Source organism: Ylistrum balloti, unplaced genomic scaffold (genome assembly GCF_031769215.1).
Source record: "Ylistrum balloti isolate Yb309-2 unplaced genomic scaffold, AGI_CSIRO_Ybal_v1 Utg370662, whole genome shotgun sequence".
Taxonomy (NCBI): Eukaryota; Metazoa; Mollusca; class Bivalvia; order Pectinida; family Pectinidae; genus Ylistrum; species Ylistrum balloti.
Window position 1 is genome coordinate 1,769,900 of NW_026782401.1, and position 19,030 is coordinate 1,788,929.

The 19,030-nt window shown below is 33.3% G+C and overlaps 1 protein-coding gene across 1 annotated transcript in view; it reads left to right on the forward strand.

The window, feature by feature from the left end:
- Positions 1-1,108: 1,108 nt before the first annotated feature.
- Positions 1,109-19,030, forward strand: part of LOC132557365 (homeobox protein Hox-A1-like) — a 30,929-nt gene continuing 13,007 nt past the window's right edge. Inside the window, exon 1 of the mRNA XM_060221856.1 lies at positions 1,109-1,676. Coding sequence (XP_060077839.1) covers positions 1,109-1,676 — 568 coding nt within the window. The remainder of the gene's footprint in view (positions 1,677-19,030) is intronic.

Genomic DNA, 19,030 nt, shown 5'->3' on the forward strand with positions numbered 1-19,030 from the left:
TGCTTTTTAACTTGCGTTAAATATGAAATATTTCAAATCTCACAAATCTCAAGGGGTGAAGGTTTTATTCAAAGCAGGTAATATAAATGATATAACTATGAAAGAAATAAAAAAGAAAAAATATTTTACTTCAAAATCCTGACATTAAAGTAAAACGTGACTATTCATGTAGAGAAATAACTGGTTTTGTGAGCTTTAGAGGAAATTGACATTCCATATGATTTTTCTTGTCTAACAATAAAAAAGTTTAAAGATATATGTACAGCAACGTTTCTCAAGGTTTTCATTGCCTCCATGAAAAGGTAATAAATTTGGTCGTAAATACAAGAGAGTCTGAGTTGTGAACGGGCCGCTCCGGTCCCGCTTACAGTCTATTACTAGTGTTACCACAGCACAGCATCTAGCTGGCTGTCACGCTGTAACACTGATTTACGCTAGCTAATGTTTCACATTATCAATTTTTTGCAGAAATCCTTCCCTGCTGTTTTGAAAATATGGAAAACATATTCACATTTCTGTATTATGTTGGTTGGGCCTGGCTTGACTTCATTACCTACTGTGAAAACTAAAATAAACCACTAGCATAAAACAAGATATTGTATATTGTGTAGGCCTTCTCTCCGTCTCCTCGAAAAGTCAGTATTTACCTTCATTCCCCCTACATCAGTTGTAAATCATAACACAAGAGTATAAATACCTTTGAAGTAATCTTTTGTATTCAGTTTAGTTGTCAGTAATTTCCACGTATTGCCATAGGAACACACGAAAGTCCGGACACGTGTTAGTATATAATATAAACAGTATATATACCATTACGTCACATCATACAGGTAGTGTGCACACACCGCCGCTTCGACCCTCCAGCCATGGAGCCTCGGTCTCGCTTGAGTAAACCCTGAAGCATCGCTGTCCCATCCATCAACACGACGACTTCTCTTGATCTCACATAAATTGGTCCTGATTGGATGAATGTAGTCACGTGATTATTCATGGCCTTTCTAATCTTGTCATTCTCCAGTCGTAATTTAGGTTCATTTATTTTAGATTTATCTGCCGATCGACAGCTAATTTGTGTTCCCCATTGACAAAGCAACACAGTTGTTGAATTATGAATTCCGATAACGACTATACTATATGCAATCTCGACTCACATTCGTATGGGAATGGATATACAAATTCTGAAATACCTGGCACACTATATGGCTATAATACTATCAATAACAGGTCAATTGACACAGGACAGCATTACTACGGAGCGGAAAACCTCGTTCCACCGGGGATCTCGGGGGTTGACCTGTCTCTCGGGACAAGCCAGGGTTTGTCCTACCCCGTCAATACACCGGTGATACCCCGGGGACCGAGACATGGGTACGAACTTCCCGAACCTCAGCCCCATCCGGGGAATGTGGATCCCTACATGGCTGGACATCATGGGTTGACATTGAACGGTGATGCTCATTTAGGAGGGGGTGGGGGCCTCAGCCTCTCTCCCGGGCGGACAAGTTACGTTGGGTCATGTGTTGATACTTTAGGGTCCTGTTCCTTGTCGAATATGTACGGGGCCACAATGTCACAGCCAAACTCCGGACACATTAAGACGGAGCCGACAGCCGCTCAGAGCCTAACCAATAAACCATTCAGATGGATGCAGATTAAACGGAATCCCGGAAAAACAGGTAAATATTGAAATGTTTATTCTTTATTCCTGTGTAAATATCGCTATTTCCTTCTCTAACACATAGTTTGTCAAACTGTAATACCAATCGTGTTGTGTATCCCATGTGTTTGTCAGAGGATAACACAACACACGTGTTTTTAGAGTATCGCTTTTGTGTACATAATCAGCCCTATATATACTTCACTCGGAGATTTGAATAAGTCATTGTTTAGGATATACATCTCAGTATGTTATTTGTCCTGTGACTTCAACATACATTTAAATATATTACGGATAATGTTTTCAGAAATTTCGAGTAAATTTGTTCGTTTATAAAATATTCTGTTAAAAATATAGAGTTTGTCAGTAAGGAAAAACACCAAGAGTTAACTAAGTAACCATTACACGTTACAAAACCTCATCAGCATATTGTTATTTCTAAACCTTCGCTCAATAAATACATTTAAACTAATGTTTGTAAAGCAACTGATTAGTATGCTTGAACAAGTATTGTCATTATTATAAAAAACCGTTTAGATTCGAGTAAAAAAATAAACAAAACATTTCCTCAATAAAGATTCTATTTTAAAGTAATAACATTACCCGTAATTTATATCTAAACACCTTAAATCAGTATGATATGTATAATAGATATATGACATCATACAAATTCATCACAGTCTATATTGGTGACAACAAATTTAAAAGGATGAAATTGTCAATAATGATAGTAATAGCTTTGCGTGCATTCCTCCATGTGAAGAGATTTTTTTTTAGATTTTATTAAACACTGTTTGCGTAAATTGACAATCAGGGAAGTAATTTATGTATCAGTATTGGATATTTCCTTTACAAAGCATAGGTTATAAAAAATCATAATCACTTATTGTTATGATGCTGATCTCTGATAATTCCCTTTCATAATTGTGTCAATATACCCACAATCACGGCCGTGCAATGCTCACCGCTACGTCCACAATGGACTAGGGAAATTCGTGTTTTGATTGTCAACAACGATAATAAACCGGGATTCTAATTAGCTTTAATCCACCTACTTTTTATTCAGTTGATGCGTGTGAAACCAAGTGCTGAAATAGGCAATCTAACGGTATATGCTTGTAATAATTGCTAAAAATTGATTGAAACGTCTTTAAATTAACTGCTGTTGGGATTTTCTATTACATTGAATGGGACACTTCAGCACGTGGTACGGTCTGTATAATTTGACGGGTTTAAGATGCCGGACAGCGATTTGCGCTTTGTTGACAGAAGGCCACAATATGGTCGGCGTGTTTCAAAAGATCGAGAAACTTAAACTTCTCAGGTATCTGAACATATCTGTCTAAGGAACGAGACAGTTTCTGCCCGTGGGCCTTAAAAAACTCAATTTAATCTCAAATAAGATCATTTTTTAAATAGAGTTTCATATTCATCTAGAAAACACATGTCGCTATTTTTGTATAGCTATGTGTTAGGTATACATCTACAGCATTTCATCGTATTATCTAAAAGGGCGAAAATATAATTTGTTGTGAGTGTTAAAATGTCTATTACATATTGGAATGTTAGTTTAAAGTCACTTTACTTAGCGTAAACGAGTTATATGGCATTTTATGAATTATTCTCAGATATAACATTTCAAGTTTTCACAGTTTATGTCAAACAAAATAAAGCCCACAACTTATCTCTAGATGTAAACATTCATTATGTAGAGGAAAATAAACGAAACGTGGACAGCTATCGTGTCATTTATGTCGATAATACTTACCCTACAGAATAACTAGGTTTGACAGTTTCACTAAAATACATAATTACTTTTTGTAAGGATTTATTTTGATATCATAGAAATCTTAATACCACTATCATTTGTTTACCTCTCACTCAACAACGTTAATCTCTAGAATTATGCTAACTCTAGAATATCGCATGATGGAAAACTGCACAAGAATTTCAATAAGTTTATATTTTATATACAAATCGCATGTAAACATACACTAAATCATAAGTGAATTTCCTTTTTGAAAATATGATTTTTAAACCACAGACTTTACAGTCATTATCTGGAAAAAACCTTAAGAAATCAGGATTTTACCAGAGTTTTCATATTTCGCATTTCAAGAGCTTTCATTATTACATAACAATGTTTGATAATGATACAGTATTTACATACCTGCTTAGTCAAAACTATTTGAAGTATGAAGATATCCAGGATTTCAATATTTTATAAACGGTTCGTGACAATTTAAAACTCACTATTGATCAGATCTTCTTTGCCCTGTGTTTGTTGTAACTGGTGATTGCTGGCATGTACTCTTTGAACATGTATGTATCTAAAATACTACCGAGTAGAAGGGCGATCAATTTGTGAGTTTTCAACATTATCTCATAACTAAATCCGTTATGAAATTTGACTCCGAATTTAACAATTTATATGTCCTTTCCGAGAAGTCAAAGGAGTGGGTTATGCTTTTTGAAAAGTATACAATAAATATATCACATGATGTATCATCTCTGTATTTACTCACAACACAGAAAGACTTCTTAAAAATAGGTAGTTCATAACATGATATTTCAACAAGTTCGAATTTTAAATGTGATAGCACGATGATTGACATTAGATTGAAACCGTACTCGTTATTAATAGATTGGTCTTCCGTGTATCGTTGAACACGTTTGTTTATTTTGTCTGACAGACATCTTCGTTTTTGCCATAGTTTGTTGTGTTTGATACCAACATAGTATGATTTCCTTTTTTTTCTTTTATGATGAGATGTAATCACACGTTTAAAAATCCCAGACTTTGTCCAACTGTTTGACAGACTGTGTACAACCATCGCGACAGATATGGAACAGTAACCGGGCGACCGTCCATGCTTTCACCCTTATAATAATATTTGTTCAAACATTTGGCAATGTATGTGTGTGGAGTGCACAAGTCTGGGTACTGTCTATCCCATTAGGTGAACAGATAAAACATTAACTATGACAGAGGAAAGTATATTTACTTCCCTACTTCAACCAGGAGACATTCGTTAGCGACAAGAGACAGTCAATCTTTTTTGTCAACTGTACTAAGATGTTCGGGTCGACCCGAGTGTGTTTGGGACCGGAATAGCCGGTACCCGAAACACACGTGCTCCGTCCACATCAATCCAACCCCGCCTCACAGAAACAGGGGGTCGGTGTTGACACACAGACGAGTGGACGTGTTTGTCCTAGCGCGCCCCATTACAGACCTATGCTTCTAATCCTGTTAAACAGCCTGCAAACCTTATTAGGTCTATTTAAAAATTTACCTTGCTATTACTCTTGTGAATCGAGGACCTTTTGTAAATTAGAAAAATAAACATACTTGAGGTATAACGGACTCCAATGCTTGTTGACTTAGCGTTGACTGTCCACAATCTCAAACATGCATATTGTTCTGTAAATAAAATATAAATGCAATATTGATATTACGTCATTACAGACAACCATTGTGTTCACAATGAATTAACATCGTCACCGATTACTGGGACGTTACCAATTCACTGTAATTATTATTAGAATACGCCATCTGATAACTTAATAAACTTAACTTATTTACATACAATAAAATCAATATATAAACAATGTTTCCGGGTGTTTGAAATGCAAAACTCGGTTTTGTTCAATAACAGTCAAAGTGTATATTTTTACACAAGCTGCTACTTATCAATAACTTTAGGAAATCATAACCAAATCAAATCCATTTATTCGTTTGAAATGGTTGTGATAACCTTTCGATTATAGTTCGTATTTCCTCTCTCTGTATGCAACATGTCGTTTCACCAGAAACACCCGTCATACTTTGAAATAACACAAGACGTAAAATCAATTTAGGCACTGTTTAACGACCCTTAAATCCCCTTTCCCAACGTCTGTACGGGAATAAGTGAGGAGGAGAGTGACACTAGATATAAAATCCCCCCTTAAACCTCCATTGTTAGCCTCCTCTCAGTCTAAACAAGTTGAACAGTCACAACAATATCACTTCAGAACGTCTCAATTTCCCCATACAAAAGACAGTGAGATGCTCTTTTCACTTGAACGTGTATTTGCGGTAAGCTATGTCTCCACCGTTTCGATATTCCTGTAAAGCGAATTTTTGATGTGCTTTCGAAATAACATATCCACATCAAAAGTAATATTTTTTCATACGTTTCCAGATTTTCTAATAAAATATTTATGATTATTTCTATGCAGGACCATTTACTGCGCGTCTTTGCTCTAGATTTGTTTGTCTTTTTGTACAATCCTGAAGTTGAATAATTATGAAAATCAGCCATATATTATCAATAAAGAAAATGATACATTCTGCATAATTGTATAAATTTTGCATGCTTATAATAACAAAATTTAACATATGAATTAACTTACGTATGTGTTATATGATTCAAATAAACAATAACAACTTGTATAAGGGTCATTAAATGATTAACGAGAGCGAACACAGTTGCTCTATTCTAAACACAATGTGAAGTGATAATAAGACCTTTTTGCGGTCATCAAGAAATTGTCTGTCAATCACTGGTGCTCTATCCAAACATGAGGTGATTTAATGTCATATCGCATAAACTTCAAATTCCAGTTGGGAATCTATTACCACTAACACATTCATAGTTAGTTAGCCTTTCCTTCGATCCTAGGGGAACATTTTGACTTTGCCTACAGAACTGCCGTCTTGGGAATTCTTGCAATAGATGGGTCATTAATCATAGAGGATTCCAATTGTCAGAGTACGAGCGCGGCCATATTTATGTTTTCCGAGTACTCCATGAAAATACAACACCCAACGTCCGTGGCGTGATTTCCATGCGGGACCGCGGAAAACCGCAACAATTTTAATTCCGTACAAAACAACGATAAAACCTCCGTAAAATGAAAACATGACAGATAGAAAATTGTTAGTGAACAAACCGGAAACGTAAACAAAGTACAAAAAGCTATCAGAGAAATATGTCGTTCGGTTTTTTGGTATGGTGAGTTTTATCGATATTTTTCTTGAATGACAGTAGGCTAATGGGTAGAAGTGTTGCTGGAAGAATCTCGGATGGTGTCGTTTTACAATTATGTGCCGTCGGCTTCTCATTACTGCAGTTAATGAGAAAATAAAGAAGGACAAAAGAACAGCTGGTTATTTCTAAATAATGGAAATTGATTAGAAAAACACTGAAATCTATTTCAAGGTATCATATTTGCTAAATATTCAATTATGATTATTTACAATTGTACATTCAGCTATATCAGTCATCAAAACCTTGTCTGTCCAATTTTCAAAAAGTTCTTTAATATGTATAGAATTGATAATTCTTTTAATAAAGGATAGCAATGACAATATTTTAAATAATTGAATTTTTGATCTAACAAATCAGGTATTTTTTTCTTCAATAAAGAAGTTTCTTTGATCTGAATCTGATTACAATTATAATTTTCCTACTTTTATAAAGTTATATAAATATGTACTTTTTAAGTTTTTGAATTCAGAAAACATTTATGACAATTAAAACAATATTTATAGTGTGTTGTCAGTTTCGTTAAGACCAATGAGACGTTTTTATTATTCAACCAAAGGCGGTGATTTTTTTTCCAAACACCCATGATACCATATACTTCCTTCTGTGCATGCTTGCCAGAGGATGTTGTTGTAAATGTGTCGTTATATCATAAAACTATCCACTTTACCTAATCGGCGATGATCACTATTATGTTATCTCGATATCTATGCCTTGGGTTATATAGTGCGGGGTATATATAACATGTTTGACGTTGGCTAATCGCTAACGGAATTCGCCTTACAATTGTATCATTGTACCATGATTTCACCTGTCATATTGCTAAACTGTTTGATAATTTTACATAACCTAGTGTTAGGTTAACACACGCCAATCCGACTATTTTACTATGATTTATATCCGTTTAAAACCATGTGTTAACGAATATGTTATTATATGACATATTTTCAATATATATGAAACAAATACTCAAAATGGTACCAGAAAATGAAATATGGTATAACATATCTTTTCGTTTAAAAAAAACCCATTTATTTATTTTTGCCTTCTTTGTAAACGTGTAATAATGAATTAGTTTTTTTTATAAATTTATCTTTTGAAACAACAGCAGAATAAGGACGATAAATCATAATTTGTACACTTTCATGTTGGATACATTACATCATAACTTGTGTATTTCATTAAAGATGTATATATCCATTTCGTTCAATATTTAAGTTAACTGTCTGTAGATAAAATAAGTTTCCTTATATATTTTATTTTTCTTAATTATTGTTTCTCACAAGTATTAGTTCTTTCTATAATTGCATTACATACCAATTTTATTTTTCATTAAAATAAACTGTATTTAAAAAAGAAAACAATTATATATTTTCACACAAATCATAGATCTGTTCTGGAAAGAAATACCACGCGAGTTACTCATTAAAATATGATTTTTGTGTTCGTGTGAATAAGACGAAATCATTTTAAAATCAGAGGCATACTCATTATAGTTAAAGATTTATCAAGAAAACATCTGTTCCACTTGCAGAATACAATTCGTAACGGCGCTGTAAATTGTTTTCGTATAGAAATAATTAGAAGAATAAAAATAGTCGACGTTAGGTTTTTTTTGCCGAGAAAATAAAAACGTATAGTTAGTTGGTAAATATTCTATCGTAAAGTTGAAGTAATAATAAGGTTACTCAAAGATTTACGTGAACTTGTAATTCAAACGCTAGCCAAAGCAACCAGTAACAAGCGTAACTGATACAATCATGGCAACTCGCGAGGTTTGGCTCAGAGTCAGTGGAAATACTTACACAATTGTTCCATGTTTTCATACATAGGTGCACAAAATATTCTGATCAACTTACATGCTCTGGTTTGATGGAATTTAAGTTTGGATTATGATTATGTTGCTATTTTCTGCTGTTTTTACATCAGTTCAAAATTACTAACAAACTGTTCATAAATAAATATATGTATTAAAATAACTGATTATAGAGTTTTGTACAGAAAATTTTACATGTACAATTGTATGTGCTGATAAATTTTGAATAACGAGAGCGTTTATCATATCAAAAGCCACTTTTATTATGATGGTAATACTACATTATGTATCGATAAATTTGTTATTATCATAAATAGCACTGATGACACTCTGTGATATTAACACCCTATAAAGAATGTTCTTTTTGATAATGATGATGAATTTGTATGAAAAAATGGAACTCTCTGGTTCGTTTAGAACTAACGTTTGTTTACACAGACCTAATGAATTGATTTCCTTATCAATCATACACGATATGTCTCAATATGAACCATCAAAGCATACTATATACCTTGTGTCTAATATTTGGATATGCATATTCAATCATATCTACAACGTCTTAATACAGAGGATGGAAAGATAGCGTGTGTTTACTGCGGGTGATACTCCATGTCATTACGACATTGCCAAGACTTGAAGTATGCTTGGATCTCTAGCCTGAGACTCGGGTCATCCATCATGGTCCCGACTAGAACTGGTCACTTCTATTGCCCTAAGTTGTAATCATGTATGAATGGTGTTGGCTACATCTATACAAAACATTAATAACTTTAATAGAACTTCACGGATATGATATTCGATATTATGTTATTGTTATTATCCCAATATTTTATCCATATGCTTGCTAAATGTTTATATAACTAGAATTTCGAGAGTTTTTCATTTTTTCCGTTTTTGTTTTTTTATCTTTGATATGTTTTTGCTGTGAATCATCAATACACATATTGTGATTTCTGTTTTCGTTCTTAATAACATTATGCTAAATTCTTGCATATTATGCATGTTCTATAGACAACCATATTTTGTTTGCGCCACAATGTTTTCTATAACTAAAATAATTATTATCCGAAGGACAGCAGAGACATTGTGTAAGGTGGAATATAAAAATATATGTGGAATATCTTATTATCTATTTAACACGAAGTATCGTTCTATCAATTTTATATACATTCGATACTGAAATAGTTATCAAAGCTAATTTATGTAGTAACACGAAATATCATTTTTATGTTGTATAACTTTGTTCCTAACTTATACACTAAGGATAACCGACGTATACATCTTGTACGAAACCTTGCTATATAAAATACAACCTATAAATACTTTGTGGCATTACGAAAGTATCAAGATAAGCTATATGTTCTTTTTTCTTATCTAAAAACGACACGTGATCTGTTATAAAATTTGCATATAAGAATTATGCAATAGGAATAGCGAACGGTGTACAAAGCGGCACTGAGACTGTGACTAATTTCCATCTCCGTGTGAAGCTGGAGTTGTAAACTACATCTAACCGTGTCTCTATCATCTTTTTCCTTTCAAGCCTCTTACGCCCTAATCCTTAGAATTATACTGGAGTACGCTACGGTTCCATTAAGTATGATTTATGGGGTTTCCTATATACAAAATCTATCACTTACGAAAAAGTTTTAACTGTAATCAACAACTGTGAAATTTATGAAAAAGACTTTAGTGACATATTTCAATAAGGACATATGTACAACTTCCATCGTATCACAAGGTTGATGGCTTTCCTTTCAGTGCCCACTAATAAAACCAAAGACTGTTTGCTTTACAGTAAAGTTAATCATATTTCATAGCCGCCCAACAGATGCAGCCACTTGAAATTTCCGTAAAACATATTTCTGCGTTTAATGGCAGGTAACACAAGCTAGTAGACGGGATAAAAAACAATGTTACGCATTACAGTTAATGTCATATGGTGTTGCAAATGTAACAGCAATGCAACGTTTACTTATATTACATTTGTAATAAAATTTGTTAATTACATATGTAGTATTAAAATTACTATATTTACATGACTCCCACTCTTCCAATTTGAAAAAAAAGTCTCTTTTTCACGTTTTTATTACTTCTTATTAACTTCATCACACTTATTTTGCTTGCATAATTGTTCCATAAACTGGCTTCTTTTCACTGCAAAGGTTTCATGTATTCACGTACAATGTTATAATGGTATATAATCAGAAAACTTTGATAAATAGCCTCTCGTATTAACCATGATGTGAATGCTACGATCAATAGGTGTTTTTCAAGTTGCTTTTGATACTTTCCAATATTCATTCCAATACACCTGTCTTATTGCATGTTATTGATTTATTGATCTATAAATAATAATAATATTTTCAGAATTAATTTAAAACTTAGAGCACAACAATAGCATTGATATTAAAACTTCAGTGTTGCCAACTTATAAATGTAGCACTAATGTTACAACTCCAGTACTGTCAGATAATTATGTTGCATTATGTGGCAACTTCAGTACTGCAACACTGATGTCACAACTTCAGAACTTTCACATAACAAGTGTAGCTCTGATGTTACAAATCTAGAATTGTCAGATTACAATTGTAGCTCTGATATCACAACTCCAGACTTGTCAATTGTAGTAGTACTCTTAAAACTTAATCTCAGATGACAGCAGTATTCTGTTATTTCATATCCAATGAAAGATTGATACAACTATTATCTATTAAATGCCATAAACTTTCCCAGTTTTGTATCGAATCATGTGTTTGATGTTTCTTTTTATCGAACGCTTTAGGTAAACATTTCTTTTATATACGTGACTATGAAGGAAATTATATTAATAATGACCCATCATTTATTTATAATGATGATAAAATCTAAAAACTTCTTGTTACATACTATACATCTTCCATGTGTACATCTGACTTATTTTTTCACTTTTGAAATAAATTTAATTTTCGTTCATTGAAGCGTTACAGGTAAAAACTGTAAGCGTTATTCAACGAAGAGTATAACAAAAAATACCTTAATGTCGGCAATTTCAAAATATGCATTAATTGGAACTGGGGATTACTAGTCCATCCCTGTCCCCAAATGCTTCAATAGTGATGGAAACATTTTCAATATCGTATTTAGATTTCATATCATCATTAGCGACGTGTTAGTTTGAAACATACAGAAATAATCGAGACTGCTCTATACTGCGGGTGATATGAACATTTCATTGCATGGGATATCCCTATTGGTATCCGTGGGTAAAGTAGACAGAATTTAGGTAACTGTTAGTTTAATAATCTCTCTCTCTCTCTCTCTCTCTCTCTCTCTCTCTCTCTCTCTCTCTCTCTCTCTCTCTCTCTCTCTCTCTCTCTCTTTCCTTTTGTTTATAATACATAAAACAAAATAACAAAGATATACCAACAGAATTTTATTCAAACTTAAATTCGATTAAACTAGGGCAAAATATGAACAATCGAAAGATTTAAACGAAAACTCGGTGTTCCGGAAGGGTAAGTGCCTTCTGGTTCCTCAAAGATATCCGCCGTGCAAATGCGATTGTTTCTGGTCTGATGATATATTGGTGTCCGGGATGCTGCTTACCTTGGACGTTAGAAATTAGTTCATAAACTAAACTGATTATTTCATTAAGTTTTATAATTATGTTAGCATTACTACTTAACGCTCCTATTGTTGCAACAATGTCATGTTTATTTAGTACATATGGTAACTGTTTCATTCTACACGTATTTGATACAATATTGATTTTAATTGATTACCATTCATTGAAAGTTCGATATAATTCAGGTGTACACAACATGCAGATTCTCCTTGTATATACACACCATCAACAGACGCTTTCTAACAGTATTGTCAATCAAACGTTCAATATAAGAAAAAAAAACAAATAATTAATTTCATCATTTGTCACTTTATCTTTCCTTATAGTGCAAAACAGTTAAATGTAATAATCTACATGAGGTACACAGTTGTGAATAGATAACAAATACAACATTGATTATGCGTCATAAGAACAGTGTTTTGCCTCGTCATATATAGTATTACTTGTTGTTAACACCGGTTTTCACTCACGACTCTTTAAGAGATAGCTTCACCACCCACCTCTCCCCACACCTGAACTCTACCTTACTACACATGTCTATACTCCCGTTCTACAGTATTAACTGGTGGAAGGCTAGGATGACTCAGTACACTTTTACGATCAACCTTTATCCTTTTACACTATTGTTTCTGGAGAACACAGATCATACCTATTATGTTTATGTTATTTTTATGACTTGATGGTAGGTAAAAAATCTAGCTTTTCTTCTGATCCTTTTTTCTATATAGTCTCAGGTGTTCTGTGTAATATTGTCAGTATATCCCTTTGTTATCTAGACCCAAATACCGAAGAAAATAAAAGTGCTAATTAGGAAGCCATCGTTTGAAGTTTAAATCATTCATCAATGAAACAGAATATGATCAAGGCGAAATGAGAACACTTAATACGTTGATACAAAGGATATAGGTATTTGATTTGTGTCCTCAACAGTAGATATATAACATTTAGACTGGTAAAAAAATGTACATAAACATGTATTGTCAGTAGTTATATCATGTCGTGTTTAATCGTTGGCCTTGATCAGTTCTGCTTGTCTATTCCTTTTGTTAGTACAACTATACCAATATATATGATGTTATCAATTGTTTTATTAAATAGTTAATATATTGTTTATTTATTTTTACTGATAAGTGAACGATGTTTATTATTGTATTTTAAAATAATCTTGTAAACTCTAATACATGTATACACAATGGCCTATGTTACAATAACACAGTAGCCTCTAATTACACTTACAAAGTTTTCCACAAATCACACTTACACAGTATTCCTCAAATTACAATACCACAGTATATCCTCAAATCACACTTACACAATATTCCTCAAATTACAATAACACAGTATCACACACAGTATTTCTCAAATCACACACAGTATTCCTCGAATTACAATAACATAGTATTCCTCAAATAACACACAGTATCCCTTAACTTACAATAGCATAGTATTCCTCAAATCACACACTGTATTCCTCGAATTACAATAACACAATAATCCTCAAATTACAATAACACAATATTTCTCAAATAACAATAACACAATATTTCTCAAATAACAATAACACAATATTGCTCAAATTACAGTGACATAGTATTCCTCAAATTACAATAACACAATATTCCGCGCTTTACAATAACACAGTATTCCTCAAATCACACACAGTATTCCCCAAATTACAACAACACAATATTCCTCAAATTACTATAACACAATATTCCCCGAATTACAATAACACAATTATCCTCAAATTACTATAACACAATATTGCTCAAATTACAGTGACATAGTATTCCTCAAATTACAATAACACAATATTCTCAATTTACAATAAAACAGTAATCCTCAAATTACAATAACACAGTATTCCTCAAATCACACACAGTATTTCTCAAATCACACACAGTATTCCTCAAATCACACACAGTATTCCCCAAATTATAATAACACAATATTCCTTAAATTACTATAACACAATATTCCTTAAATTATACACAGTATTTTTAGGTTTTCTTTATATAACACATACTGACACAGTTTTCGATAAATCGCATTCCACACATCACATTTCCACAGTATTCATCAAATCACATTTACATACTATTACACAAGTTAAACTTACATAGAATTTCAGCTTTCTTCACATGACCCACATTTAAAGTGTTCTGTATATCACGCACAGTAGTTCATAAATTGCATCTACACTATATTCTATAATATCAAACATACCATCACGGTCTTCCACAAATTACGCTTAATGATTACATCTAGTAATACAGATTAAAAGTCAAAAAATGAATGCGGTTAATATTTTTATCTAATGATAATATTGCCGATTCATGACAGGTACTTTTCACTGCAAGTACAATGAATATTGATAGATAGAGATCAAGTGGAATAGTAAATCAAGATTCGACATTATCTACTTGTCATCAAAGACTATACTAAAATACTTTAAAAATAAAGTTTGAATTTATCGAAGCTGTTAAAATCCCTGAAAAGAGTGAACTATGCTAGTTATATTCATACAATTCCTGCTACACGAAATTAACAACAATATATTTTGAATTGATACCATATCATACCTGTATGTAAGCAGTAAATCAGTGATGACGCTTTACAATATATGTACAAGAAACGAGTAGGATGGGGGTCATACAGGTCGATTGCTTCCAATAATTCGTTTGATGTAGCGAGACGTGATTCACAACTCGATACTGCATACCGATCATTTTCTAAAGCTAGCATAATATCACTCTTTCTAATTTTCATATCACCTATACTTATATCAATGTCTATATACGTCTGACGTCATTCCACTCGCTTCGGAAGATAGCAGACGACGAATATTTCACCTGTCAATCGTAGAACCCGGAAATATTTAGTTGGTGGTTTGACAGAGTGTTTGTTGCTACTTGAAGTGACAGGTGTACCGCCTCTCCTAATCCTCGCCAAGGGTCAGTTCAGTCCAGTTTGTTGAACCCATTTGTTGTGTATAAGCGATAACAAACAGGAGGTCAGTAAATATTTTCATAGCATTGACCATTCGAATATATCATATACAGTTGTGAATGTATACCTTCGTTGAAAAACAGATGAACTACCGAATATAATTCAAAACAATTTTCCCACTTTTTAAGAAATATAATCTAATAGATCATACACTTTTTCATAGCTTGATGTTCTTTTTTATCGACTATGTTTGTCTTCTACACGTAACGGTGAGATAATCTTCCAAAGTTTTGTAACGACATGGTAGATTTATATTGTACCGGAGAATGTTTTAATGTAACTAAATAGTTTCTTATACAATGAACAAAAACACATAAAACTTAAAAGTTTTAATAAATATATTTCGATTGCATTCAGTGATGTTTGAGTGACATTTAAAACTAACCTTGTCTCATACATATCGATCAGAGACAAGTGATCAAAACGCATGTCATATTACGAAATTAGAAAGATATCAATTACATTTCATGGAGGCAAATGCACATTGAATAACTGTATTTTATCTGTGAGTAGTGTTATATGACAAGGAACAGAACACAGATGTTTTCCAGGTACCAGCAAACGTGATCCCCGTTATACATACCATACCATTGCTTCAAACGAGTCTTCTCTCAAGTGAACAGTACTGAAGAAATGGTGTGTTTATTGCATAACCCAGAATGCTTGCACTTCTGTGTGTTAATGTCTCGTGTCTACAGTCTTTAGGTTTTATGTATTTCCTATGACCTTTTAAACAAGAGAACATGGATAGTAATATTTGGATTTCAAATGAAAACGGAGCTTTTTCTTGTGCACATCAGTAGGTTTGTGATTAGCATGAACGGTTTATGACGATATGCAACAACGTGGAGTGGATGATGTATGTCGACACGCAGTAGGTAAAAGCCCCTCAGCACTACAGATATATAAACAGTAAATTAAAATGTCTCCCTAAAACACAAGTTACACGTGCATATCTTCTTTATCGCTGTGCTATGTACACGTACTATGGGTATATTGATAGGCTTACTGTATATTTATGCTTTACTCCCCAGGACTTAGACGTGCCACAGACAGATATGGGTAGAATTCCATAACTCATTTTGGTCTTCGTGTTAGAATCGTTCTCTAACTTAAATGTGCCCATAAATATATTTCAACTACACGTTGTCTATTCTTGTCATTTTCTTACTTTAACGGACTTGCCAATTATCACCAAATGCTGAAAATGTCAAATGTGATATTCATGTAGGATTGATATGTGCTACGTTAGAATTGGCGAATTAATTCGTGTTCATTAATACATTTAATACAAGAATATATAAGATAGTCTTTAAATATCCACAAAACTTTTTTTTGTTTTTATTTCAAGTTTATTTAAATTACAACAACTGGTCAAACAATCGTAAAGTAGTAGTAACGACTTTACACGACTGGAATTTAATATGAAAGATTGAATAAAACAAACCAAGATACATCAGTTCACATCGACGCTATATAAACCGCTTACATCTATACATCTGTTTCAATTTTGTTAAGTACGTTTTTGATAAAAGTCTGCTTTTTGTTAAGATTTTTTGGATAACATTGAATAATGTGGATTGTTGAGACTTCAGTCAAATAAGTAGCTCGATACACAATTCTAATACAATTTCTATTGATAATTGTTTCAACCAAGACACCCAGTAGATCGACAGTAGTGGAAGCCTGCCTTGCGTTGATGGTAATCGTCTTTGTCAAGGGGAGTGATAGATGGCGCTATTTACTGGAGCAGACGTGGTTTACAAGACTGCAACCGCGGGAAAATTGTCAGTGCCAATTCTTACAATTTTTTTGAAGATTTACTAATATTGTGTTTAATTTACAAACGTAATTTTATTTGGACGCTTTGTAACCATGGCGGAATCCTTGTTTTCTGCATATTGTTATCTTAAACACAGAAGATGTGACATGGCGTGTCAACTTCTATCCTGAACAGCCAACTGGTATGTTCCACAGATTGCGTGTAGAGGAATCCAGCATACTAGTCTTCAATCATAATGCTTCGTAGTTTTCAAATGCCAACACCACAACAGACGGGCTCGGCAAAAAGAAATAAAAGAATACGCTTCAAGCCAAGCGAAATGATTTAATAATAAAACATCGACAGTTTATATACAATGCTTTCTCGAATGAATATACTTGGATCAGGAATTCATTAGATCAGAGACTAGCAGGAATGGCGTCTGGTTAAGGCAATATGGCACCCAGCATTTCAGCATTGTAGCCGAAACATTTCAAGCGGCATATACTGAATATTGTATACAACACATATAATGCTTTCTGCACAATCTAAACCATCAAGTGTTCACCGACTTTGACATATGCGAATTAACAAGACTCGCACGTTCTGTGAAATCATTAGCGCTCATACGCACGTGCAGTAAAATTAAGGCCACTGGTATTATACAAAGTAAACACTATTTTCATTGAAATCGATCTCATTTCATGCCGTTGTGAACGTGTCGGCCTTAAGATCGCTGTTAGAGAATGTTTCCTAAGAAAATACCTGTTTATTATCCTATACTGAGTTATTTCTATAGCATATATTGTTACAGGATGACGTTGGAGTAGGTCTCATGAAGAGTTTACAGGTGAATTAGCTAAAGAGTTAATTAAAACACGCACGAAGGAAATATAATTCTTTATATCCCGCTGATCCAAGTTAATCACCTTTAAATAATCAACTTCCTATTCTTTAACACGATTATAAAAATCATTCTTTAATAAGGAAAAGGCAAATTTGTGATTCACTTTCATTTCTTTGCAACCTACAATATTGCGGCATGAAGATAATTTAATACTACAACATGGATTAATTGAAAAAAAAATAAATATATTGTTTGATATATATTCAATATTTGAAAATTTTCAAAATATCTATAGAATAAATGCTATATGTTGTGTTAACACCGATACTGTGTTCCCTAAACATGTCAACAATATTTTTTACAAGAAATGTCAGATCTATGAATATGATTCATCTTCGAATAAAAATATTTCAAACTCATTTCTCAATAACTGAAATAATTTTGCTAGAACTTCTAAGTGAAAGACCTCCCCAACACGCAAACCGGCATGCTACTTCCGCCCTTTTACCGTTTCCGCAGACAAAGTTGTTACGACAGGAAGATATAGTTCTGATTCCCGCTAAGTGAGAAGACGATGATTATGGTTCCCGTACGCGCTTGTCCGCATGATGGATGGTCTTCCGAGCCGCGCATCTATGAGCTGTCAGTTCACACGCCGTAATTTTGTGAGCATTCAAAGACACAGAGACGAGTGTCAATCTCAACACAATGTAGGATGTAAAGAAATGTTTCACTTCTTTCTGTCCAGCCGTTTTTGAAGGTCTTATTCTATAACACTATTTAATTTCGTCTGAAAAAGGACATAATGCAATTCTAGCGGCACATTCTTTGGTTGGAAGGTATAAGATAGTTTCGTGAAAGGTACACTTATAAATGCAGATGTTTGAAAATGTCACTCACTCAGGAAATACAATTATTAGCCTCAAGCTCATGACTTAAGAGTGGGAACATAGAAGTAGTAGGTCCCTAACCTTCTACCCGGGTTTTTGTCTTTTATCTTACTTCCTCGACATAGTGTTGTAGGTCACTTATTTGATATCGTTTTCGCAGAAGTTTTTGGTGAAAAAATTTTGTTTTACAAATAAAGTTATAAAGGATTTTCTTTAACATACATTCGATAACGTGTCCACTAAGACGGTTCGTTGACATCAGAAACAGCAAAAACATGGGCTATTGATTGATCAGTTTCTGTCATTGTTTTATTATTAAATACTATTTTTACATCAGAGGCGGATGTAAATTGATCTATAAATCAAAATCCAATTAATTGTGAGCTTTCAATATGATATATGCCTATAC